This window comes from Wyeomyia smithii, chromosome 3 (genome assembly GCF_029784165.1).
Source record: "Wyeomyia smithii strain HCP4-BCI-WySm-NY-G18 chromosome 3, ASM2978416v1, whole genome shotgun sequence".
NCBI lineage: Eukaryota > Metazoa > Arthropoda > Insecta > Diptera > Culicidae > Wyeomyia > Wyeomyia smithii.
The window spans coordinates 81,695,339-81,722,424 of NC_073696.1; the positions used below are offsets into that span (position 1 = coordinate 81,695,339).

General features: G+C 39.7%; 1 protein-coding gene across 2 annotated transcripts in view; it reads right to left on the bottom strand.

The window, feature by feature from the left end:
• Nucleotides 1–1,708: 1,708 nt before the first annotated feature.
• Nucleotides 1,709–27,086, bottom strand: part of LOC129731914 (developmental protein eyes absent) — an 86,194-nt gene continuing 60,816 nt past the window's right edge. For both annotated transcript variants that reach the window (XM_055692292.1, XM_055692291.1), the window contains 5 exons: nucleotides 6,830–8,105; nucleotides 6,544–6,739; nucleotides 6,311–6,425; nucleotides 5,996–6,240; nucleotides 1,709–2,884 (listed from right to left, as the gene is read on the bottom strand). In XM_055692292.1, coding sequence (XP_055548267.1) covers nucleotides 2,703–2,884; nucleotides 5,996–6,240; nucleotides 6,311–6,425; nucleotides 6,544–6,739; nucleotides 6,830–8,105 — 2,014 coding nt within the window. In that variant the 3' untranslated portion in view covers nucleotides 1,709–2,702. The remainder of the gene's footprint in view (nucleotides 2,885–5,995; nucleotides 6,241–6,310; nucleotides 6,426–6,543; nucleotides 6,740–6,829; nucleotides 8,106–27,086) is intronic.

The window sequence follows — 27,086 nt, forward strand, 5'->3', positions numbered from 1 at the left end:
CACAATTTGCTCTATTTGTTTTGGGGCACAATTATTGTACAAAGTATCACTTAGAATATCACATAACATACACAAATCTCGAGAAATTGCTCAAAATTATCCGATATGCTGTCAATAACTGCAGTCAACATTTGGTCGGTTTGCCCGAATCAACATAAGATAAGGGTAAACTGACCATTTTTCGGGTGCCAGTTCCAATGATGTTGGTAACGAGTCAAATGTATGGTAACTGACTGCGGTGCCATCCCCGTGGTTCTTACAGTATTTTCATGAAAAACGTTTGCGTTAAAAAAAAGATGTAAGGTGATTCTGTTAGCATACCTTTCGACAGTTAACCAGGACATTCGCCATGGCGAAGAAAAACATGCGTGTAGGCATGTTTTTGAGTTCTCTCTTCGTTTTATTTATCAGTTCCTCCTCAGTTTTTGCGACAAAATTGTTGGAGCAGATCATACGCTTCAGGTTTGTCCAGAAATCCTCGATAAGACGCAACTTGAAGACGTTGGGCGAGCTCGACAACTTGGGTACCGCATTGAAATTAAGCCGCTGCATCTCCTCCAACGAGCTTTTAGTAAAGGCCCGACGCCAGATCTAGCCAGAACACCGCGTCTTCGACTTTATGGTATTTCTTGATGAACGACGCAACTTCCAGCAGGCAATTCGTACCATAAATTTTCCCGCTCACGGCCAGTCCGGAGCGAAAGAATAACGACTTTGACATCCCCTTCTCGGTGATTGTCAGCCACAGCAGCACCTTCTTGCGGAGCTTGGTGTGTGAAATGAACTTCACCTCGGTGCTCACTTTCTTCGCGGGGAAAGTAAAATACGAAGTGCCCTGCCAGTCGTAGCCATCCAGGGTGAGACAGGTCTCGTCATCCATTACCACCGCCATGTCCCGATTTGGCGGGAAAATCTTATTCATGCGCTGCCGCTGAGTCATTGCCTGCAACTTCGTGGCAAAAGTAAAATACGAAGTGCCCTGCCAGTCGTAGCCATCCAGGGTGAGACAGGTCTCGTCATCCATTACCACCGCCATGTCCAGATTTGGCGGGAAAATCTTATTCAGGCGCTGCCGCTGAGTCATTGCCTGCAACTTCGTGACCAGTGGAAGGGACAGTCGCTTCCTGACATGTATGTCCATGTTCGCCAGGTACTTTTTCACTGTTTGGCCGGTTACACCGACCTCTCGGCCAAGCGCACCGAGCGTTGTAGCCACTTTTCCCTCGGTCTTCCTCTTCAGCATCCTTTGGAGCTCCTTGTCGCTCAGCGTCGTCGGCCGTTCGCAACCGGGTTTTGATGCTTTGATTGTTGTTCAATAGTGCCAAGATGTTGTAGATGCCGGAACGGCAGTATCCGGTGTCCACGAACGATGTCCGTTTTCGACGCGGCGGGATACCGTTCTTTGAACGCGCACACTTCTGAACGGAGTAGCTTCACTGTTTTCGCCATCACGGTTAGAGTTCGACTGATAGAGCTGTTTTTTCTGCTGACTCATGGGTTACTATGATTGATGCTGCATGAGTAGTTTCGTCAGTGCGTGTGAAGGTAAACTCATGGAAAAACAGCAACTTTTGTCCATTTTTTGTACCGCAAACGTTATACTTAATTTTAGGATTTTTTTCTTTTTTTTTACTGTACGCCTTGCAAGTGGACTTGTAGAAGTGTACAATTCAACAAACAGCTTTTTTTAAATATTGTGGCTTTTCATGTTGTTTATTTATTGGCTCATAAATACCTGCTTGTTCCAGTATCTCTTTACAGAAGAATTAATTTGCAACCATTATTATAGCGGCTAATAGTCGTATTTTGATTTGATTCTTAATCTTACATGATACTCTATTTACAGGTGCCTTAGTAATGTCTATAACACAATAGTTTGAAAAGTTCACATTCTATTCGTACCGATCATTTGATATATTTTAATAACCGTTGGGTTTCTATCGCTGTGAATAGAAATTTCGATATTGACTAAATAGTTGATATTTACCTTTTTGAAATATATTTAACTTTAAAGCAACTATCCGCGACATTCCTAGAGCCCCATTAAACAATAATAAACTTGTTTGCTGAGACGAAGGCGCAAGAAAACTACTTTTTTTGCCTTGTTTTTACAAATCGACAGTAATATAATTGCTGTGCTCATGGAAATGTTTTAATACGAAAAATACTTACAATTTATTTCACATTTGATTCCTTTGCACAACTTAAATTTTACATGCCACTGGGAGACGAACAAATAGTGTACGATTGTTTGAGCATTTGATAAATGCAGTTTCTATTCACTAGAAAATAAAAAATATATAGTCTTTACAAAAGGTTCACTAGCTATGGTACATTTTGCAGAAAAATTAGACCGGCATTTGGCGAGACGAATAAAACTGGCTGTGCGATCTTGCGAGAATATGTCGTTTTGGTTTGATTCTGATACACGGCGTGCAATGTTAATCCTCTATACGAATTTACATAATTTGAGACTTAGACGCTACATTCAATAAATGGAACAAATGTCTTTCGGTGCTTATCTTTCTCTCCTCGATAAAGCTAGACTGTAGAATTTCACTAGATCTCTCCTATCTTTCTACGCATTCACAGCAAGACCGTGATGACCTTACGGTGTTGGTCACCACAACGGAGCTCCACAGCGGAGGAACTGCGGCATGACGGCAACACGGAAACCGATGACTGGACGGTGCTGAGCATCTTCATAAGAATCCCATTTCCAAGGCCGTATGCAGCGACCGGATGTCGCTGTGGCTGGATATCCGCCAGAAGGGAAAGTTAAGATTTTTGGCAGCGCTTTCCTCATCCTGGCCGTCACCTACGACGACGTACGTGCTCTTGCGACCGAACCTGGTTACTATTCGTTCGAAGCAGGATTCCTTACCTAGGTTGGATGAGAGATGTGAGAGAAATTCAATGTTTTTTCAGTTGATAGTTATTAACATAAGGATGGATGGTGAGCAATGTAAAGATTACAATTCCGTGCAAATCAGTGAGCCATTTACTAAATTACAATTGAATAAAATTTATGATTATAGCTTTTTGTCCATTCCTGTGAACTTTTGGTGTATCTAGCAGAGATGACCTTTTTCAAAGACTTAAATGAGTTTTCCCGTAAGCAAACGTAGAAGCGACGAACCCGGCGAGCAGACACTCTGAGGTCTTTTGACGCACTTCTACATTCACTAGCATCAAAATTCGCACTTCTACACACTTAACTGCATATTGTTTTTTCGGTAAAGTAAAATACCGAACTACTTGAAAACATATTCGTTCACCGTTGTTCTGTAACAAAACTACTGAAAAATCAGAGAACAAATGTGTTTACCGGAATACCGTAAATTTGTTTGCCGAAAAAAACAGCTAATTTCCGAGTTCAGTAAACTGAAATACTGAATCTCGGAAGCTTGACATCATTTAACCGAGATCTCGTTGAACCAAAAAAGCTCTTACCGAGATTCCGAAAAAAAGAACTGTCAAAATAACGAAAGCTTCACTATCAGTTTTGTTCGTGTTTCGGTTTAGATGTAAAACGAACAGGTTTCGCGGTTAGTTATCATTCCGAAGAAATCTGTAATATTCAAATTAACCTAAAATTTTGAGTAAGTATACAATATTATTTCTCAGATCTTGTTTGTGTTTATTGCAAAAAATACTAAAAGAAAACAATTAATTCTTTCCTCACTCAATATTGTAGGTTAACGACTCGCTTCGCAGGATGGGAGTTGCAGAGTGATGGATTTTGTTTTTTTTTTTTTTCAGGAAGCAACACAACTCTCCTGTTTCTACCAATGCTGTAATAAGTTGAATCATTTGACAAAATAATCAATAAAATTATACGGATAATCAATCGTTTTCATCATTTCCTGGTTTTATCTGAGAAATCGCAAAATGCGTACTTCAGTAAATTTTACCGAAATTTTCGTAATAATTTGACAGTTGAAATTTCCGAGTCCCGGTAAAATATTACCGAGAATCTCGTTAAAGTTTGACAACTTGTCAATTGTTGGTTTTACAGAATCTCGGTATTTTGATGTGTTACCGAGATTTTTACCAAGATCTCAGCTGTTGAAGTCTCGGTAATTCATTTTACCGTACTCAGATATATATTTTTTAAGCGTGTACATTTACTAGCATCAAAATACTTTTGACGCATCAAAATTCAGAAGAATGGTTAAATAGCTATAATCTTTCATTTCTTTCAAGTTTGAGCTTTAGGGTATCTTTTTCCTTGCTTTGGTCGACCAGTGTAACAAAATCAAGCGTATAAGGCTATCACAAAGCCTGCGTGCAATTGGTATTGCACACAAGCTGAATGATCACCGCATTGTTGTTAAAAAAGCACGACACTAGTGATTTCAAACCACGTAGTTAAGATTCGGAGCTTGATTTTCGGGCTAAAATAATTTCCTTACAAGTAACTGGGTTGTTTAGCTATATCAGTTTTTTTTATTATCGGAAAGAACTGCATTTTTTAAGTATAAGTGATTTTCAAAAATTTTCTATCGTTGTCCCTCAATTTTTAAATCACGAACTAAAACTGCTTGAAATCTGCTCGAAATAATATACCAACTGTCATTGTAGCGATTCGAAGCTATTTTTATTCTTTATTTGAAAATCGAAGGACAATGATATACAGTTTTAATAAATCACGTTTTGCTCAGAAAATTATACTCTTTTAGCTAATAGATAAAAATCAGAAATCTGTGAATAGCTAATCAACCCAATAGTGCGATTATATTACAAAATCAAAACCTAAAGCCGAGCTTTTTTAAAATCGACAGCGTAATTTTTTCATCTGATTCGAGCTGATTGCTCGAAAATATATCGACTGCAATGTTGGTTTACGTTTACACTAGAGACTGTGTTATAAAGAGATACGCAAAGAGAAAAGCAGTAAATATGGCAACCCTTTGCTAATATTTTATTTTAAACAATTCTGGCAACCACATTTATTTTTGCATGACTTTTCATACGCACTAGAAAGTGTAATGAAATTTCGAAACTTTGTAAGGATATATTACTGAGTTTCAGTGCTTGTTCATACAATTATAATAATTTCCAATGCATCACTCATAACATGAGCATGACGAACACATTTTTCGTTGAAACCATAATTGCACGTGATTCACAGAATTTAAACTGATCGCAACACACATTCTATACGAAAAGTAACACGCATGAGTTTGTTTACTTTGCACACTTGGAGCCTCGATTTGACGGTTCACTTGGAGTTTTCTACCTCACTCTTTGCGTATCTGTTCATAACACCGTCTGTAGTTTACACCTATTCGGGTTATTCGCGTTGAAAGAGATTTCGAAGGCTGTTCGCACCTACGTGAACTCTCATATGCAATTGTCAAAATGTGCGTGATGACAAAAGCAAAAATATTTCCTTCCTTCTTTTTCGCATGCAAAAACCAAACAAATATCAGCAACACCGTCAACGCGAATTCGATATTGTGATTCGACATGCCGTTCAATATGTCGAATGGAATAGGAACGTTTCTATTTTTCGTTCGACTCCAAGAACGTAGCAACCTTTGATTTTTTTTCAGTTTTTTGTTTTGGCTTTCCATAACAAACATCATTTTCGTTTTTTGTGTCCTGGCAAATATTTAAATGGAGGAAAAATTCATTTGGTAGTTCTTCATTTCGACTTGTGCAAGCAGTGTGAACACCGCCATACAAAAGGGTTCGACAAAGTATGTCGAACGGTAAATTGAGCAGACATCCGATTTCTGCAGTGGTCAAAACCAGACCGACATGTCTAATAGTCTAAATGTACCTTTACTCAAATGCTCATTTTCAGCCCTACTACTCCGATAGCTGAATTAAAACGGAGAGATACAAAAAAAAACTCTTCAAAAAGGAATATCTTCAGCATACGAGCCAAATTTAAAATAACTTTCAAGGGCGTCGTAGTCCTTGTGCTAAGCGTTCGATTCATGTCCAGTCCATATTAAATTTCACATCAGTCACATCGAGTACTCACCTATTTTATTTGCACTATAAATATTCTCTATGGGAAAGATCTGCCCCAAACCGTACAGCAGAACCTTGGCCAACGCCGGAACCAGCTGCGTCGTAGTCACCAGTACATTAACGCAGTTTTCCCTCTGGGCGATCATGTTCAAACACTTCAACGTTAGGCTGTGCCAGCTGTCCGTCTCGAAGTCAATATCCGACCGTACCTGCAGCCAGTGCTCACGCTTCTGGGGTCCTAGCAAACCGCCCACACTGAAATAGAACGCAAATGATGTGGGAAATAATGTACCACATGCTCGAGGGGAGCAGTCATAAATCATACTTATTTCGGTAGGTGTTGTAGGTGTCCTTAATTTTCCGATAGCGAAATGCCAGCTTTCGCATCCAGTCGACGCCTCCGCGGACGCCATTAGGAAGGCAAATATTAGGTGGAGCTCCTGCGGCACGAAACCGAAGAAAACAAAGAGAATGAGAAATTGTACCGCAAATAAAGGCCACCGCAGCGCAGCGCCTTGTTTGTTTAGGATCCGCGTTGGCTCGGATGTGGATGTTTACCTTGGGCCGTTCCGGTGTGGAAACCATCGGCGGAGAAGTTATAATTGCTCAAATCCTGTCCATTGTCGTCGGAGGACACGTCGTCGATATGTACCTGGTCGCACTCTTCCAGATCATTGAAGAAGAAAAATGCGTCGGACATAGTGAAGATAAGCTCCTCCATTCGGTAGCCCAGCTGAACGTGGTGGTCTCGACTCTGTGAGATTTTATTTCGCAATTAATTTTGATGATGTATTACTGACGCAGTAATGAACAGTTTAGTGTGACATCCGAAAACGAAACTCACCTTATTATACTTGGCCGCATACGTTCCGGTCAGCAACGAGTGGAAGATGATAATTGTTTCGTCCAGGTCCCAAACGAAAATCCGCTCCGGTGCTTTTTCCGTCACGCCCGGCTCGGAGGTGGAACTTCTCGTTGGGCTGGGATTCGCGTGCCGACGTCCACGTGCTCTACCCGGTTTCCCGGTGGGGGTCGTTTTGGCTGCGGCCGCAGCTGCCGCTGCTACGGCAGCTGTAGATCCACCATGAATGGTGGGTGAAATAGACAGCGGGGATTGCGGTGAATGAGAATGAGCTAGCATGGTGGGAGTAGCGGCCGAATGTACTTCGGAGGGACTCTCCGCTGATAAACCCGCTGCCACATGGAAACTTTGACTCCCACTCGAGCCAGGTGAGCTGACGTACGGTGGATAGGTTGCAGTCTGGTAGTATGGCGAGTACGTTGGATCGTTGTAGTTGTAGTAGTCCTGTTGGCTAGTACCGAACTGAGCGAAATTGTTATACCCGTAGGACGAGTAGATTTGTGCCGAATTGTTGTTCGCGGCCGCGGCTGCATAGCTGGACGGAAGATATGTATTTGGTGAAGGTATTTTCGACGAACTTCGTGCCTGATACGGTGAACCGTAGGACGAGTAAGTAAAAGGTGCGTATTGCTGCATGTTGTAGGTGTAGGAATAGTACTCGGATTTGTCGTACGAGTTGGCGGAACTTTGAAGGGCGTCCAGATTGTTAGGGTTTGCGCAGAAGAGTGAGCTGTCTAGGTGAGTTGCGCCAACAGGAAGATTTCCAGACGAAATAGACGCGTCTAATCCGGGACTTCGAATTTCAGACTTGACTGTACCGTCAGTCAGCCAGTGAGACATTCCCAGCTCGGACGGACCCAGTGTTGCAGCTGATGCACTAGTTCCACTCAAGCTAATGCCACTGCTGGTGACTCCACTAGACGATGATATTCCATCCAAAGAGCTTGCTGCGGTCCCGCCACTGCTGCTACCGGCAGATGTAATTGTCGACGTAACGCCACCGTTTAACCTGGCGACACTACCCCCAGACGAGGAACCGTGGCTTACAGCGGAAGCGTACGGCAAACTAAATCCGTTGTGCGCTGCACTGGAAATACTGGCAGAACCACCTAGAGGACGATAGTTATTGTTCAGCAGCGGGTAGGATCCTGTTGTGTGTGAAGCCGTCGGATAATGAAGCGTGGAACCACCCGGTGGCAAGCAGCTGTCTGCCGAAGTGCTGGTGCTCAGACTTGATACTGACGTGGAGTTGTAATTTCTGTCAGAGAAGAAAACAAAGGCTAGGGTTAAAAAAACGAATACACTCATTAAGTAGCAGAAAAAAATGTTTTAATTCGATTCAATACTCGGTGCGAGTCAAATTTCCTCATTACTCATCACCAAGGCGTATAAATCATAGGCTAACGGGAAAAGCCGAACCAAATTATTGTTATGAATCACGGAACCACATTGTGTCAAACGTGTCTGATTTATGACTATGGTTTACAGCGAAACTGAACTGCTTCCATTTTAAGTAAACCAGCTCAATGGAAAGGACGTGAAAGCCGCTAAACCCATTAATTTTATTGTAATTTCACACTTTTTTCCTACTCTTTAAAAGGTCGAATATTTGTCAGATTTAAACAAAATAAACATTTTCGAAAAATGCTACCCAATTATGATTGAAGGTTACTTTTTGGAATGCAATGTTGAAACAAAGAGAGAGAGTGGAACAAACGGCAATCCGAAACCAGACTGTCTGGCTGCAAACCGTACGGGTGCGCTGGTTCAGTGTGAAAGATGATCCGGCCTGCCTGGTTAACCTGCGGGTGGGAGGTTTTCAATAAGTTCGAGCGGTAGCTTGTGACATTGTGATCAAAATATTTGTGCAGTATTTAAGTAAGTTGATAATTGATCAATCAATTTTTTAGATTTTGCTGCATAACTAGAATGATTTTGGTATTCCCATATGTTATTTACAATGTTCTCTTATCTTAAAAAAATGATCACGAAATTTGTTTTTTTTTTATAACAAGGAAGTAACTACAAGTAATTCAACGATTTTAAACACCCCCTCTCCAGTTGCAGTTTGCAACAAATGGAGAGCACAGGGGGGCGGTTCTTATGTGGTGCTTGCATATACATAGTTCAGTTGAATTATTTATGAACGGACAGGCGTGAGAAAACACGCCTCCAATTTCATGTACGGATGCGAAAAAGCAACACCGCAAAGATGAAACCCAAACGAAGATGACACCTCGAGACATAACACCAGCCGCGGTGTGAAAGAGAACTCGCGCATGTTTTGATGACCGATTCGACTTGATTATTGGTCAGACCGGTGCGGTTATATTGCCGATGGATTACGTTTCAATTTAATTGATTTATGATGCATGTGTAAATTTAAATATTTGTGATCTGTTCAAATAAATTAATAATTCACAATAGAATTCGCGTCGTATTATTGTTCTTTAGAGATCAACGTTTTGTGTTGCGAAATACATTTTGGTCACGGTGACGAATAGAAATGATCATTGTTAAATGTTCATAGTACAATTTAGACAATGCGCTGGCTAGGAGTATAAAAACTGTATTTAATTTATCGCTGTCTGCATCAAGTAACCACATAAAACCTCAATTGACAAACGGCAATTGCGTTATTTAGCTATACTAGTTTTTCAATATCATTTAAAAAGGCTGCGGAGTTTCACCTTAACGGCGACCTGGAAAACTTTGCTCTTTGTTGTAACCGTTTTAACTGCGTGAGTTTCCAGCTGATTTGATTCGACTTTCCAGCAGTTGTAGATGTTATGAAAATCTGGCATCTCTGATGAAGGAAAACAAATTACAAAACATAAAAGAAACGTGCAAGTGCAAGTTATTGGAAATTGGAAAAAGCTGGGGTCTCAAACCCAGCATGATACACTGGATATAAAAAACAATAATCACCCAGAATAACCTACGCCTCGTTAGTTTGGTGGCCCAAAACCACTGAAACATCCACTCAAGCTAAGCTAGCTAAAATCCAAAGATTGGCCTGTGCATCGATTTGTGGAGCTATGAGAAGCACTCCATCAAAAGCCCTAGATGCAATACTTCACCTTCTTCCACTTCATCGGGTGGTTCAACTAGAAGCGGAAAAAAGTGCTCTAAGGCTAAATCGACAGTGCAACCTAAAAGAAGGAGATCTAACAGGACACCTGAGAATACTGAAAGATTTCCAAATAAATAATCTAATAAAAAGTAAGGAGGATTGGCTGGAGAGGAAACCAAATTTCGGAATTCCTTACAGTAGAGATAGAACGAGAAAGTTGGCAACAAGGTGGACCCACAGTTCGGGATGGTTCTGCGCGTGCGGGATTCACAGGACCAGGAATGAATAAATTTTTTCCCATGGGACACTGGCCAACAGTATTCCAGGCGGAAATATACGCGATAATAGAATGCACGAATACGTGTCTGGATACAAAATTATCGACACGCAAATATATGCATTTTCTGTGATAGTCAGGCAGCACTTAAAACCCTGAATTCTCCTTTCTGCCACTCTAAACTAGTGTGGGAATGCATCCTGTCGCTCCGAAAGTTAGCTATGAAATACCAGGTGAACTTATACTGGGTTCCTGGTCATTGCACAATGGTCCAGAAACCAAATTTAGGAGGAAATTTGAGTCTAGAGCTTTATAGCAATGTTTTAGAGAAAAACTTTCTTCTACAAAGTTGTTACATATGATAATGCGCTTATTGAAAAATTATCAAAAATTAGGGTGACCAAAATTTTCGAAGCAATCAACTATCTAACTTTTTTATATTTGAAGATAGAAGAAAAACTTGTTCTACAATGTTATAGCTCCAATAATTTTAAGTAACTTTGTAGAAAAAAGTTTTCCTCTATCTTTGAAAACAACCGATTTATATTGAAAAAACACATTTTGCGCTCTAACTTCTCTATTTCAAGTTTCACCTTTAAACTGCCTTTGAACGACTTTTAAAGCTTTTTAAGAGAAGCAATTGCAATTCTGATCTCGCCAATATCTCTATTCTACTCAAAGTTATTGATGTTTTTTACAAAAAACATACGTTTTTCATTTGTATGTCATTAATTTTGGGGCAAACATAAAAAATATCTCTTGGTCTCATTTTGAAGGGCATACTTGACTCTATGAATGGAGGAACTTTTAGAGATATGTTATTTTTTAAATTTGAGTAAATTCAATTTAAAAACAAGACGAAAATTTCAATAATTTTATACATTATGCATATAAAAGCACCCAGATTTATGTTTTGGTATTTTTTCTTATAACTAGACGTAATTACCTTTAATTTGACCCAAAAATATCGAAAATCGATCAACTGGTTCAAAAGTTATGAATTTTTTTTAAATTAAATACATCGAACACAGTCAATTTTTATGGTCACCCTATTCCCCCCCCCCCCAGTTAGATAGTTGATTGCTTCGAAAATTTTGGTCACCCTAATTTTTGATAATTTTTCAATAAGCGCATTATCATATGTAACAACTTTGTAGAAGAAAGTTTTTCTCTAAATTTGGTTGGACCATTGGACCATTGTGCATTGTGGAATCGAAGGAAACGAGAAGGCCGACTTACTAGCCAGACAAGGGTCATCTACTAACTTTGTTGGCCCAGAACCTTTCTGTGGAATCTCCCCGAGTGCTCTAAAAGCTGAACTCGGTGAATGGGAAAAAGCGACCATCAAAGCAAACTGGGATGTCATAAGTGGATTACGACAATCGAAAAGATTCATAGAACCAAATCGCGAGAAGAGCCTCGTGCTGCTCAGATTAAATAAGATAGACTTAAGGACATTCACAGGTCTTATTACAGGGCACTGTCCGAGTAAGTATCATCTCAAGAAGATAGGCAAACTTGATGAGGATAAATGTCGCCTGTGTGGCATCGAAAGTGAAACTTCAGAACATCTACTCTGCGAAAGCCGAGTATTAATACAACGCAGATTGCGTATCTTCGGTAAGGGACACATAGAACCTACCGAAATTTGGAGGGAAAGTCTTGGTGAGGTAATAAACTTCATACGAAGTGCGTTGCCCAACTGGGATAAATGTGCAATGTAGTAAGGACATCAACTCGCCAAATAGTGATGTACCTGCTCGTACGCACTTAGAGTAAGGTGAAGCATACCACAATAGATCAAACAATGGTCGCAGTGGTTCAGTCTTCTACAAGGGAAATAAAAATAAAAAAAGTGCAAGTTACGGAGGATAAAGAAATGCAGTTGATGGTAGTTTTGAACCATATTCATTGGTGAAAGATTTTAATAATTAGTTCGGCTGCTAGGAAGCTTTCCTAGGATCGAATGAAGATTGAAAATGTGTTAACTGCTAAAATTAAAACCTAACAATAAGCAAAACATGGTTTAGAAAGTGCAATAAAAGTTTTGAATCGAAGCTTCAAATCGGAACGATAAAGAAGACGGAACCCACAAGGTGAGAATTTAATTATTATTGAAACATAACACATTGAAACATTAAAAAATTCTTATATCATTATTGTCCTTATTCATGGTGCAGCCGTTTTAAATTTACCGATAATTTGATTAAAGCTTTTTATATGCGAAATTTGAGGATTGCATCATATTTAGAGCAGGTTTTTGAAAGGTTTACTTGAAACTGTTTTGATTCATATTTTGGATTTTATGCACCGTAATATATTAATATCATTCATACCTGAGAATTCATACTATTTATTTTTTAATCAGGTATTTGAAATTTTATAATATAGTTTATCATTCTTGAACATATGTATGTATTTATTCAAAATCTTTGCCTAAATTTTTGCAGCTGGTTGTAAGTTAAGATTACCGAAAGTGCTATGAGATACGAAGCAGTATTCTTTTTAGTCATTGACCAACTGAATATCGATAATTTCCAATTTATGTTCACTAAATTAAATACTTTATCTGAGCCTTTAGTTCCTTAAAAAGAACTGGTCCACGATTGTAAATAAAAAAAAGTTTCTACGAGAAGTGCTGATAGGGTAACGGCGCTTCGAAATCTAGTTTTTAATGGTGAAACTCAGTAATTCAAAATATTTGAAACCTTGAAGATAGTTTTTATAGTTGTAATGAATTATGTCTTCTTCTATATATTGTCTCCAGACAGTCCTCTGAAGCCTGTTTGTGTTCTTGAGGGCTTACAAATTTTTATATTTTTATGCAGATTTCGAAAAACCTCAAGCTTAATTTCATTTGTGCAGACACGCGGATTTGTGTCGTTGCAATTGGCCTCGATAACTATATCAGGTGTTTCACAATAACTAAAACAGGTCAGCTCTGTTGAACTTGATTCCCTTTGGAAATGATGCCCTTGGGACTGCAACGTGACACGTCTAACGGTAAAATTTGCACAACGTTCCGTGGTACGACGTTTTTTTTGCTACTGTCAGCCTTTTTTTGTTTCATTTATTGCGCTCAATTTTGGTAGATATGAGGCACAAATAATAAATTTTCTCACACTACACTACTGGAGACGACAAATTGCGATGGGGTTGTTTTTTTTTGCTTTTATTTTCGCGCATGCAAATCAAAATTTTAAATAAAAAATCGCCTTGCAGGATTATCAAACGTACACAATTAATGGCACCTACATCCAAGCTCCGCCATAACGAAGAATGTTTGAACAGAAAAATGATTGTGTCATGCGAATGCAAAAAGTAACTTAGGAGCGACCGAATGCTACCGGAGTTGCTACTACGCGACACTTTTAGTTTATTGATTTGGTTTGCTGTTGAATTTTACGCTGCAGTTGGGGGATATTTCAATTACCTTTGCATAAAAAGAGTGTGAGAAAATTTTCATGTTTAAAACAATTTTGTATGTCAGCAATTAACGAAACGTATATATCGTATATATATTTTGGACGATTTTGTATAAATATGAGCAAATGGAACATGAATTTCAATTCCGGATTCCTTTTGAGACAATCTAATTGAACTATCAACCAACCACCATGAGCCGTATGTACACTTCGAATACAGAATCTCAACAGGACATTCGAAACCAATTCCGCTCTATTATGTGGGTATAAGCAAAACAAGTGAAAAGATAGCTCATATGCGATGCCACCGTACGATAATTAATGTTGTTTTAATGCGCTGATGACGAGAGTTAACGACTGGATGGTGACGATGAAGGCGGCGGACAGTAGCGTAGAAAGGTCTCCGGTGATGGAAGTAGACGGTTGGGGCGGACAGCGGAGTGTGCAGAAGACCGCGATGAAAAATATAATAATAGTTTCAGGATTAGAGCTTAAACTGGTGCGTGTTTTTGTTTGGGAATTCCGGGCAAAAACTGAAGACGCGGACAAACCATCGATCATAGCTGAAGAAAAAGCGACCCGGCTTAGATCAGCCGACGGCAGTCGTCAGTTTGTTGTCGTTGGTTTTAAATTCATGGGTGCATGACTTATATTCGAGAAGTAATCTAAACATGCTTCGCGTAGGATGGTTTTATGTTTTTGTATATGCCGCACTCGCCAACGGCTACCGTGTGAGTTTTGATGATCCTACCAAGTGAAGTGGATACCACGGGCAGCTGATGTAATCTAATAGTGCGCGACTTTGTTTTGAGACGGATTGTGATTAGGAATGCCGGTACATAAGCATAATGCATGCGCATGCCTGTTCGGTGCTATTCTACGGTTATTGTCTTGGCGAATTTGAGACATAAGAAGACATACTAGTAATTCAAGCGCAAAGTCGTCATTTCTGTATTTAGTTACGCCATCGGACAGCAGATTCCGATCTTCTCCTAAGTTTGATGTTTTAATTATGAATATTAAGTAATGCCGGACATACGAAACTCTCATATAACAAATCATCAACTTTTAACTATTTTTACAAACTTTGTCATTATTATATTTTGATCAAGCAAGGTGAATTTTTCCTAAACCAAATTTTTTTGAATCGAGAATGATTAATTAATTGAGATATTAATTACACTTTGTGCGCAAAAAATATGAACATACACCTCTGATTGCTGTTACTCATACCATGATGAAAAGAACTAAAAATGGCTCACGTTTTAAGAAGCGCGCCTATCTTGAAAATTTAACACTTAACAAATTTCAAAAAGAAGAGGTTTTACTGTTCTCTAACCAGACTAACGAAACCTTATTCACCTTAAAAATTAAGAAACTTCAAGCTAAAAACTAGCATTCGAACTGAAGCGAAAGCCGAATTTTCAAAAAAAAAAAACGAACAAACGCACCATCTTGGGAGCAAGCAGAATACCGGGAAGCGATAACTCACTAATCTGAGGGTGCGAAACCACACGTAGCTTTCGTCGTTCTCGGGCCTACAATTATCTATCCCATGGTTTCACTGTTACCTTCCATGAGAGGCTGCGGATGATGTTGTTGCGAGCTCCACATTATTGACGTTGATAGGCCATAACAATATGTCAGCCATTAAAACCCTTGCCCCGTTTAATTACTTACGGACACTAAATCTTATCGGAACCATTTATTTAGCACGCGTCGGAGTTCGGGATCCCACAGTAGAAACCTTATCGTCATCAGCATCGTTAGCGTTTATATTGGACTCCATCAGAAGCCTAATGCAATTGACCATCATGCTCTTCGGTTGTAGTTCCATGACGGTTTCTTAGGAGGATTGGACGGCAATTGCCCACCATCGACGTTGCTGGTTCTGATTTATTACTCCGATCGGCGGGTCTCAGACTGCTTTAGGTCAGACCTGGCACAGTCATTCGATGTTGGCCACAATCATCGGACGAATCGAAAGCCTTCTCTTTTTCTTCTGTTATTCTATTGAAGATGCTGACAAAAATCCCACTGTACTTCACATAAGACACAAAGCCCCCTATAGCCAGATTAATTTAATTATTCCAGTCGCAGATTAAAAACTAGTGAGCCATAGATAAAGCGACGATGACACACGAACAGACAAACGGACAGACAAAGGCGAACAGATTTATTTATTGTCCGAAATTTCACGACCTGTGTACGAACAAAATGCTTTCCACTCTATTTGGGTTTTGGTTGTGAAATTCGATCCATATTCGCCCTGCCGTCGGAGCCAGGGCCCGGCTTACCCATCATCCCCTGCGGCAGAAGTTTTAACAGTTCTATCGAACTTCTTTTCGGTCTTTTTTTATGCTGCCAATGCTGCAGCAGCATCAGTCGGCCGAAACGAGAACCATTTGGCCGCATTGCGCCGTTGTAGGATGGCGTTTTTGACACGCGTAAAGATTTTCCAAACCTCCCCTCATTGACCCCCGCAGCCGCGCAAACGCACGTATTTAAGTAGCACTGAATGGCTTTATGCCCCGGCACAATGTTTAATTGGATGCAGGATATGAGTGCAGCTCGTAAAAGTTGCGCTCTCTGAAATGCCGCATGGCAATTGGTGGAAGTTCGATGGGTTGAACATTGATGTCTAAATGCACTGAACCAATCGTATCGGTAGACGTAAGAAGTTGGGTATCAACTCATCGTAAATGTGGTTCTGGTTATCGCTATCCGAGGATGGATTTTTCATAGGAAAATATTGGATGAGTCGATGGGGTTGTATTAACTAGAATCACTTGATAAAACCACAATGAATTTTCGTTTCACCATTTGGTAGAACATTTTGGAAGGTCAATCTTTTTTTCCGAATCTAATTAATAAACCAAGTATTTACAAAACAAAAGTGTAGGCTCAAAGACACGACGGATATCTTAGTAGTTTTCATGAGATGATGCATACTCCATGGTTAGTTCTCCGCGCATTAATCAAGAACAAAAGGTAATTTTGAAAGTTTTAACAAACTTTTGTTATCAACACAAACCATGTTTTTTTTTTCAAATCTTTTTTGTCAACATAATTTTTCTAATATGTTATTTTTATGTCGTTTTCATTTTTGCGGTGTAGCTACCCCGCGGACTACACTTTGTCCTATAGCTGTTTTTTTTTTTTTTTTTCATTTTCCGGACTATCCCGGACTACTCTTTTTCTGTCCCGGACAGTCCGCGAAAGAAACAGAGTGCAGTTTTGAAGACACCAACACATTCACAAATATGTGTCAAAATCAAAAAAAAAATGTGTCAAAATCGGTTTGCTTTGATTATCGTTCTTCGCGTGTCAAATATCAGGTTGGAGTTTATTTTGTCAAAACATTTGCGAAATGGAGGAAATTTTTATGCTTTTGAAATCATCATCGTCCGAATCTGTACAGTAGCACAAACGCGCCAAAAAGATAATGGCGATAATGATCAAAACAAAACAAAGAGACAGCTACCTCTGGTATTACGCACACCATTGCAATCGCTCGGAAAGTGTTTTTTTTTTTTCAGCTGCAAAGTGTAGTCCGGGACGGTATAATCCTGCCGTAAAAACGAATTCGACATTAATTTTCTCTTTGTTGATAATTTTTGCGATTTTGTTCTCCTCTTTGTGGATGTTTTTGTTTATTTACGATAAAAATCGCGGAACAGAATTCTTCTGGAGTACGTTTTCCGGATGCTTTAACGAAATTGGAGACATTTTTTGACGAATTTACAACATGATCACTCTGTTCTACGGTGGAAGGCTAATGGCCAAGAACAAGATTCAGGAGCATCAGGTAGCTGACCAAGAATTTTGAAACGTGGCAAAGCACGGTGGTAAGGGATCGTTCCTAAACCACGTGGTCATAAAGAGGGGGACGGGGGGGTTTGTCAAAAGACCACGAAAGACCACGCACGGGGGTGGGGGGGTTAACGAAATGACCACGTGGTCTTTATTCCTGACTTATAATTTACTGTTGCCACCAAGTCAAGAACAAAAGCTTTTGCATTTTAGAAATATAGAATGTACTGAATGTTTAATAATAAAAATTTAAAAATTTCAAGCGGATTTTTGGCACTTGACAAATGAAAAGACCACGTGGGTAAAGTCGCAAGGGGGGGGGGTCTTGGCGAAAAGACCACGAAAGACCACGGGGGGGGGGGGGCACGGGGGGTATAAAAAGGGATCAAAATATGACCACGTGGTTTAGGAACGGCCCCTAAGCATCCTGAAGGCGAAGGACTTTAAGCGTTACAAGCGAGTATCCAGAGAGAAGTACACAGAGAATCGGCTGCAGGAAATCTCGATGAAATATTGTGTGCTGCACCGTACGTCAGAAAGATAATAAGTAGACCAGTGGTTAAAATTATCAATTCTTCGTGTAAAATTTTCTGATTTGTTCATCCATCAATTCAAAAATAGCAACCGGTGCAAGCATGATTACAGCCAGCCGTGAATCAGTTAAAAATAGAGCCTAATAGCATTATTTCTGGAAAAGAAGCTGTCGGGTTTGAAATTCCCGATGACTACGATAAGGAAGAACAAAAAGACGAAATAACAGAAAATTTCACAGTAGAGTTTCAAGAGCAATTGAATTTGATCCGTTGCTCGGTACATACCGTACAGTTGGCTATATTAGATGAAGTTTAAAAGACAGACAAGACCGCGGTCGCAAAAAAATGCAGACATGTCGAATACAAAACGCATTTCGAATTTCACAACGATACGATTCAACCGGTATAGTGTCAAACCCGATATAAGGAGGCATATCTCAAATGATGGAAAACTTTCAACAACAAAAGCGGTTTTTTTTATTAACTAGCCACTGGATTAGGTGGATTGAGAATAATTATTGCTTTTACACCATCGAATGAAACTAAATTGAATGTTTGATATTTTAGTTATATCGACCGCGAACTGGTCAATCATTGAAAGTTATGTTCATGTCCTCAAGCCTTTGTTCGTTTAAACTAAATAAATGCGGATTTCTACTTGACTTGGTTGAAGACAATTAATGAGCTCAAAATCATTCATTTTGACCCTTTTGTGCCAAATTGATCGAATCAATTCAAAGGCGATTGGAAAGCTTGATAGCTTGAAAGCTTGAAAGCTTGAATCAATTCAAAGGCGTTTGGAAAGCTTGATAATATCACGTGCATTCCAAATGACTTGGATCCACGTCTAAATTTCCTCCACTTGAAGCTATTTAACAACGAGTTAGTTATACAGGTGAAAACGTATTTCAGTTTGTAAAAACTCTTATATCCGAGTAAGGAAATAATTACAGATAGTTCCATATCAGTTTTGTAGAACAGTATTATGGTCGCATGGAATCGAATTTGGCAAACTTCGACCTTCTCTCAAATCTACTGAGGCTGAAAAATGTGATACCAACGACAACAATAATTTTCATGAGTTTTCCAGAGATTTTTGGGGTAGTACCTCCGACTATGCTATACCACAGAAGCTAACTTTTATACAGCAGCTCTGTGTTCAAGATGCAGAGCTTCGATTGAACTATACTAAAAATGTTTGGGAGCATTGGATTAGTCATACTAAGTTAATAGAAGTGGCGATGGCAGTTCTGGCAACCCTGTCTAACCAAGCCGCCATAAGCGTCTTAGCCCAAAAAGATCGTTAAACATCCTGGGTGGTGACATGATCCTGATGGATCAGCTGGAACCCCGTCACTTCAGCTTTGTAGCGCTGTAGGAAACTTGCCAGAAAGGAGAACATGTACGGAGGATCTGTAGCCGCGGCGCCCAGTACAACCAGAGCGGCGACACAACAAATAAGCGGGGTACCGGCTTAATGTGGTGGGCAGGATGTAAAGTCGTGCGATCAAGTGGCAGGCGGTCAGCGACAGGATGTGTGTATTGAGAATTAAAGGCCGGTTATCATCAATATGCACTACCCGCAGGAAGGAAGACCCGATGTTTAAAAGGAAGCCTTCTACGCACAGCTGGAGGACGTCTACGACAGCTGCTCGCAACGGAACATCAATATCGTCATCGGGGATATGAACCGTCAAATCGGGAGTGATGGGACACGAAAGTCTGCACACCGAAACGAACAACAATGGCCAAGAATGCGTAAACTTGCAGCTTCCATAAGATTGGCAGTCTGAAGTACATTCTTCCCCCGCAAGGACATCCACGAAGCTACTTGGAAATCACGTAATCAACGAACAACAAACCAAAATGACCATGTGCTTATCGAAGGACGGTTCCTTTCGGACATCACCGACATATGCTAGGTGCCGACTCGGACTATCTACTTAGTGGCAGTTTGTATGCGCTCAGAATTGTCGACTGTCTATCAGTCACGACAGAGCCGATCCCTACGGCTCAACATCAAGCAGCTACAGAACCAGCAAACCACCAAAGTCTACGCGCAACGGCTTGAAGCGGCACTACTCACGGTAGAGGGGTTCGGCGTAGCTTCTTCCGAGGATCCGCGCGGCCATCAGGGAATCTGCGACGACGACACTAGGAACAGAGGCGCCGAGTGGCAGAAACGACTGGTATGATGAGGAATGCACGGCAGCGGTAACAGAGAAAAGCCGGACCTGGTCAAATTACCTGAGGGTAAGGACGAGAGAGAACCTGGTCAAGTACAGACGAGCAAGGAACGACAGAACCACGATCATGAGACGTAAGAAGCGCTAGCAGGAGGATCGTGATTATGAAGAGTTAGAAGAGCTTTTCACTACTAATGATACGCGAAAGCTTTATGAAAAGATTAACCAATCTCGTAAAGGCTATGTATCACGAGCCGTCTTTTGCAAGGATGCGGAAGGTAATGCAACAAACAGAAGCGGAACTGGAAGTGCCAGCAGTAGATGACCAGCCCCTGACCTCCTCTAAATTCAGTGGGAAATTAAAAGGCTCAAGAACAACAAAACCACCGGCAAAGACGGTCTGTCGGGTGAGCTTTACAAATATGATAAAGAAACACTAAGAGCCCTGCACTGGGTCATTTCCAAGATCTGGGAGGATGAAAAACTAACGGAAGATGAATGGAGGGAGTCGTCTGTCCCATCTATAAGAATGGCGACAAGCTGGAGTGCTGCAACTATCATGGCATTACGCTCATCAACACTGCTTATATAATATTCTCGGAAGTTCTATTCCAACGTCTAAAACCTTTAACCAGAAGGTTTGTGTAGCAGCACCAGACGGGTTTCATGGGAACCCGCGCAACCACAGACCACATATTTTCAATCCGACAGATTTTGCAAAAATGTCGTGACTACAACGTGTCCACGCATCACATTTTTATCGATTTTTGATCGAGAACAGCTGTGGCAGATCATGCACGAGAACGAGGATATTTTTCTAGATATACTGGTGCGGCTGATTAGGGCTACCATAATCGTGTGATGTGTTACGTGCGTGTTTCGGGGATAGTCTCGAGTCCCTACGAGTCATGCCGAGACAAGGTGATGGGCTTTCCTGTTTGCTTTGTATCATCGCCCTCCAAAGGATTTTCACGAAGTGGGTTCAGCTTAAAGGCTCTCTTGATGACTTCAACATCATAGCACGAAACTTTGTGACGGTGGAGGAAACATACACCAGACTAAAATCGGGAGCTAAGCGTATTGAACTGCTGATCAATGCGTCAAAAACAAAATATATGAAAAAAAAAGAGGCTTCAAGGGGAACAATGTTAGCCTCCTACCCCGGATCATCGTAGACGGCGATGAGCTTGAGGTGGTAGAAGAATTCGTGTACTTAGGGTCGCTGGTAACCGCTGACAACAACACCAGCAAAGAGATATGAAGACGCATTCAAGCGGGAAATCGTGCCCACTTTGCACTCCATGAGACGCTTAGATGATATGATATGAGAGATCCCCATTGCACATCTGGTTAAAGTTAACAGATTGCGATGGCCCGGACACGTCGCAAGGATGCCGAACGACAACCTGACCTTATACGACTTAATTTATGAAATTTGAATAAAATAATAATAATAATAATTAATATGGCTGCTATGCTTTTATATGTTTCGTACTGGTCTAAGCCGGTCGGTTGCAAGGCAAATCATACGCGCAATTCCCATCTTAAGAGAGACTGTCAATGTCAGTAGGATCATAGCGCTAGCCTTGCAATTGTCTTTTATATATAACGGTTAGTTGCAAAGTCTGATTATAATAAAAAAAACGTCAAGTTCCGACAGTAGAATGCTAATACTTAAATTTTGCTTTCTTGAACATGAACGTCTTGAACTGATTCAATCTCTTATATTTCTTTGTTTTTTTTTTTTGATTATTTATGCATTTGGTAATTTATTTTATTTATGAATGCCGAGAAGTCGAGAAGTTGATATTGTCTATTGTATCTGAATTCAACGCAATTCTAATGTTCAATGGAAGTTACTAACACTAATATTCACTCTTATTTTCGTGAAGGTGAAGATGATTTTCAACTTGGACAGCATGCAAACAAATTTAAACTTTGACTTAGAAACCAATAATAACAAATGTTTACATCGAAAATCGGAACTTCGGTCTGTCGGGAGATTGTTGTCTAGTTGCAATTTATGCTTGTGAAGAGAAATGATTTTCAACGCAACGCTACTAATCCGGAAGATGCTGATGGTAACTAAATGAACTGTGAAAAATTAAATTTAATGCTGTGTGTTTCTCTCCAAAATCCATAATCCAATTTGAGCGAAAGAAGAACATACATCTTCTTTCGCTCAAATTATGTCATGCGTAATTTAAGTGCATCTTAGATTTATCTTTAAGATAAAAAAAATGCAAATATATAAATAACTTATGTCTCTGGCGCAGCCGAAAATATTTTCGACACAACAAAATCAACAATCACTGCACTGTGATGAACGGATAATTGTTTGCTGCAAAACCGTCCCGCTCAATCCGACGACGCTGTGTGAAAAAGTCCCTTCCAGCTCTACCTAGCGGAAAATCTCGTTGCAGGCCATAATTCATCCCACGAAACATGGGTCATTTCACTTTAAATTTTCTCGCCCTCGATAACAGATTTTACGAGTGTCGCGCATAGTTGGGATGCTGCGGAGCGCAACACGTACCTCTCCGGGCTGGAATCGGTTAGCGACTTGTCCTATCTCTCGTTGCCTACGCCTGTGGGTTCTCCGTAAATGGCATCGTAAAAAAGCAAAGCTTAGACAATGCTGACTTGGCCGCACCTTCTAAACATGTGTTCAACAAATGCCCTAGAGATGCGCGTCTCAGAGCCGTCTGCTGTACGCCGAGACAAGTGGTTCATTGAGAGAAAAGATACATGTAGAATCAATCCACATAAATGTTCAAAATTCTATACTACTAATTACTATAACTTTTCTACGAAAGAGTAAAATGAGATAACATAAAATTTCCCTTGTAAAAATCTTAGTACAATAATTTAGCAAACAAATTATGAATGAAGTACAAGTTTTCCCTTCGAACCGTAACTTCCAAAAATAAACCAAGTAATTGGGTTAGGAACTGATGCATTATCAACCCGAGTCGAAAATATGTAGCTCATTATGTAGGTTGACACTTTGCGAAAACGACAACATCATTACCAGGGCAACCCGTGCGAGGCGTAAAAAGCCGAACCGGCAATACGGTTCAAGTGGACTGTTGGCGTAAGTCTGTTTTTTTTCTACCATCGCAGACAAAAGAATCGACAATAAATAAGACAGTCAATAGTTGCACAGTTGGTTTCACTATATGGGCAAGTATTCGGTATTCTCCGCTCTGCGATGAACAAACAGTGACGGGTTCATTCGAGAGTGAATAGGTTATGCCGACACAACCGAATTGACTGCGCCGGAAAGTCAATCGAAGGCAAGACGAAGGCGAAGGACCTGCAACCGACAAAGCGAGAATAGCTGAACGGAGGAATCGAAAAGAGGTCCTTTGATCGACTTCAAGTGGCCTCTTGACGGGCTGCGCATGCCCGCAAGCCTATGACGGTTCTAAATTGAAAGCAAAAAAAATCTTCCGTTTCGGGATGTTTATTCAGCTCCGGGATTTCAAGAGGACACATGTGCAAAACGCAAACCGTATGTTTTGACGCAGCATCTCCGTCGATAGTACGATTTTTGTGGGAATTGAAAAAAGTCGCCCGTAAACTCCTGCAGGACCACCCACTGGCATCGATCTGCTCGGGTCTATTATTCTTCGAATGACCCCATCGCTATCAAATGTCTTAAATCATATTTCTTATCTACATCACAGCATCGGAAGATCGAATCAACCTTCCAGTCCACTACGGATGGTTTCGCTTTACGGCGTTGTCACTTCTGCGCTCTGGCTGACATCAATATTCGCTGCTTACAAATTATCGTCGATTTACTGGTGGACAACAACGGCTAAACGAAACGGGATTGAGAATACGACTAGTCAGCATGCGGTATTTTCGCTTTCTACTTTTTTCGTAAGGGATGAAACAAATTGGCTTTAATTTAGTTGTTCACAACTTTCGATTGCTGATTGTGATTGATCGGAGATTTTTTGGTTTTTGTGCGGAGCATCAAAATCTGAAAGGTTAAACAATGCTTGATACTAAGACATTGGTTCAAATTATATTATTAAACTAGCGATTGACATCGGACCGGGTATATTTATTCACTCCTAATGATTAACTGACTTTTAGGGATTTTTCTGTATATTTCATGAACAAAACTATGAATGTAAGAAATTTGTCGTTGGTTAATTCACCAAAGCAGCGCTTATTATTAGGGTTACGCGGGGTAAGACCGCCCCCTTAAGCAATTCTGTTTATAGAAACAAAGTTGCGGCTGCAATTAATTTTTTTTTTGAAAGAGGCGTTTCTATTCAATGCTCGCATCTAAAAAAAATAAGAACTGAAATATTTTAGTTTGTTTTCCAGTTTTTTTTTCAATTTAAAAATTCGTTGAAAATTTGCAGCTCTTTATTTTTAAGCCCGCCCACCAACGGGGTAAGATCGCCCATCATTTGTTTAGAATAACAAACATTTCTAGTGCCATAACGGTTGGTTTTATCGGTATAGTGTCTTTTGCAAAGCTGTAGATGGTATTTTTTTCTTAAAAAAAAATATACACTGTAAAAATCTGAAAAAAAAAACAAAGTTTTCTTTCTAAGTTTCAACTTTCTTTATTTTTTAACTATGCAAGTTCAAATCGATGTTCAGGTAACATTTTGTGGTTTTCATAATAAATAGATATTTCAGAATTGGGGGTTTCTAGATATTCAACTTATAATATACCTGCCTTTGAGCCTAAAATACTCATTAAATCATTAACCATTCGGGAGACTTATTATATATAGAGTAAAAATAATATTTAGGGCATCTTCAGCGGTGGTCTATTTTTGAAACAACTTTATACTAGATTTACACTAGCGAAACCTGAATTGAACCAGCTAATATAGACCAAATTTGCGTTCGCCGCACTGGTGTTGTATATCATGTTGTTTTAAGCCGCTGAAATCTGTCACCCTGTCGACAATCCCAATGCAATACCCCATGCTACTAGTTTCCCATGAGACTTGTTATAATAAAAAACACTCAATATTCAGGAAAAGGAATATCGATCATTTTTACGCACATTAAACGATTACTTTGGCAAGACACTTTATATTTTCTAGACTTTATGGATTTGACGGTTTGAGCCAAACGTCAGTGACATTTTTCAGGATGGATTGGTATGATCAAAAAATTTCTGCTGCCCTGCAAGTAAGGCTTCAGGGGGAGCTGCGTAGCCGCAAGGTTACAGAGTTCGCTTTGTCAAGCGGATGTTCTTGGGTTCGAATCTTAGTAGAATCAGGCAATTCGATGTCAAAAAGGACTTTAGGTATGAGTTTATTCTCAGGCTCCCCACCACTTACCCTTCCTTTACGCTGAATTCTATAATACCTTTGCGTGCCTTCCTCTTAACAAAAAAAAGTCCCTCTTATTGAAAAAACTGGCCAGAACGACGCACGACGAAACTTCTCCAGGGAATTATAATTGGCAATATTTGGCAGGAGGAAGGAGGCTCGGTATAGTAGAGTCGATAATGTGTAAAAAGTAAGGGTAAAATCACATTACACACAAGCACTGATAAAATAATAATAAGCATGCCACTTCTCAATAGCGGTATTGCTAAAAATAAAAGTGCGATTCTGGTCGCAGTGAGGAAGTTCATACAGGAAAAAAAGGCTTCAGAAGATAGCGAAAAATATTTGATCGCGTAGATATTCGTCTTCCGTTTTCGTTTCATCAATCTCTTAGAATCTCGCAGTTCTTCAAACTTGGGTTCGTTTATGAGTATATTGTAACAAGCTTGCATTTTGAACGTTTTCAGTTCAGTGAACATGTTTCTGGCCTCTTGAGACTGATCGTTCTTTAAATCTTACTACAATTGAGGCGATTAACGAAGGCTAGATATCCATTGTACTTTGCTACCTGGAGACTGATGGTTGCAAACCAAAGAGTTGAACCTGGGAGTGATCCTTTACGGCCTTCCACGGTTTCCTTGATGGAGTCTTTAGTTATTTCCAGCCAAGGACGGCAATACTGTTCGTTTATTTTTCGAAAAAGCCACAAAAATGAATTGTGAATTGTCGTGAAAAATTTTTATTTTGTTTATCCCTGAACACTCGCAAAACGCTTATATGAAAAGAGCTAAAAATGAGGTATTCAATTAAAATATGATATTTCACCCACCAAATGGTAGCATGCAAAGGGTTTTAGAATGATCTATTTCATGTTCCAAAGAGTGACAAAAATAGATCAAAATGTATACCAGTACCAAAAATTTTCAGTTTAGATCTGGTATAAAACAAAATTTACAACACCGCTGCAGCAGTGAATCTGTGTTCGTTCCAAAAAAATAGAACAAAACAACGATTTGGACCACCGCTGAAGATGCATTTATATTTTTTTTTATATTTATTTATTTATTTATTTTTTTTTTTTTGAGGAACAAAATTACTATCTTAAACTTTACCAATTACTCTATACTAATCAAACAACCCGGCCATAAAAAAATTCTTTACAAAATTTAAGCTATTCAATATCAATAACTAAATCAATATTCAATAACTTTATGATCCAACAACCATCAAAGTTTAACTAACCTTTTGTAGATTTTGCGGGCAAAAACATGATTATTTTGAAATGAGTTGTAGTTTTTTTTTTCAATTCTATTTTTTTATCTTTCCTCTAAAATTTTTGTTTATAGTGTATACTTTTTCGGAAGGATAAAACTACTATTTCCAACTCTGCCGAAGACGTCATACCATTCAAACCGGTTAAAATATTTTTTGTTCGTTGATATTTGTACACAAGTTTACTTTTCTCAAAAATTAGTCTTGTTAAAACATATTACTAGAAAAGCTTCAACCAAATCGAAAATGGTCGATTAACATCGTTGTCTTATGTGACTTGAAATTTCTTTACTGATCCTGTCCCTTGTAGTGTCGAGGCATTTAGGTCTTGAAGTAGAACAACATGTC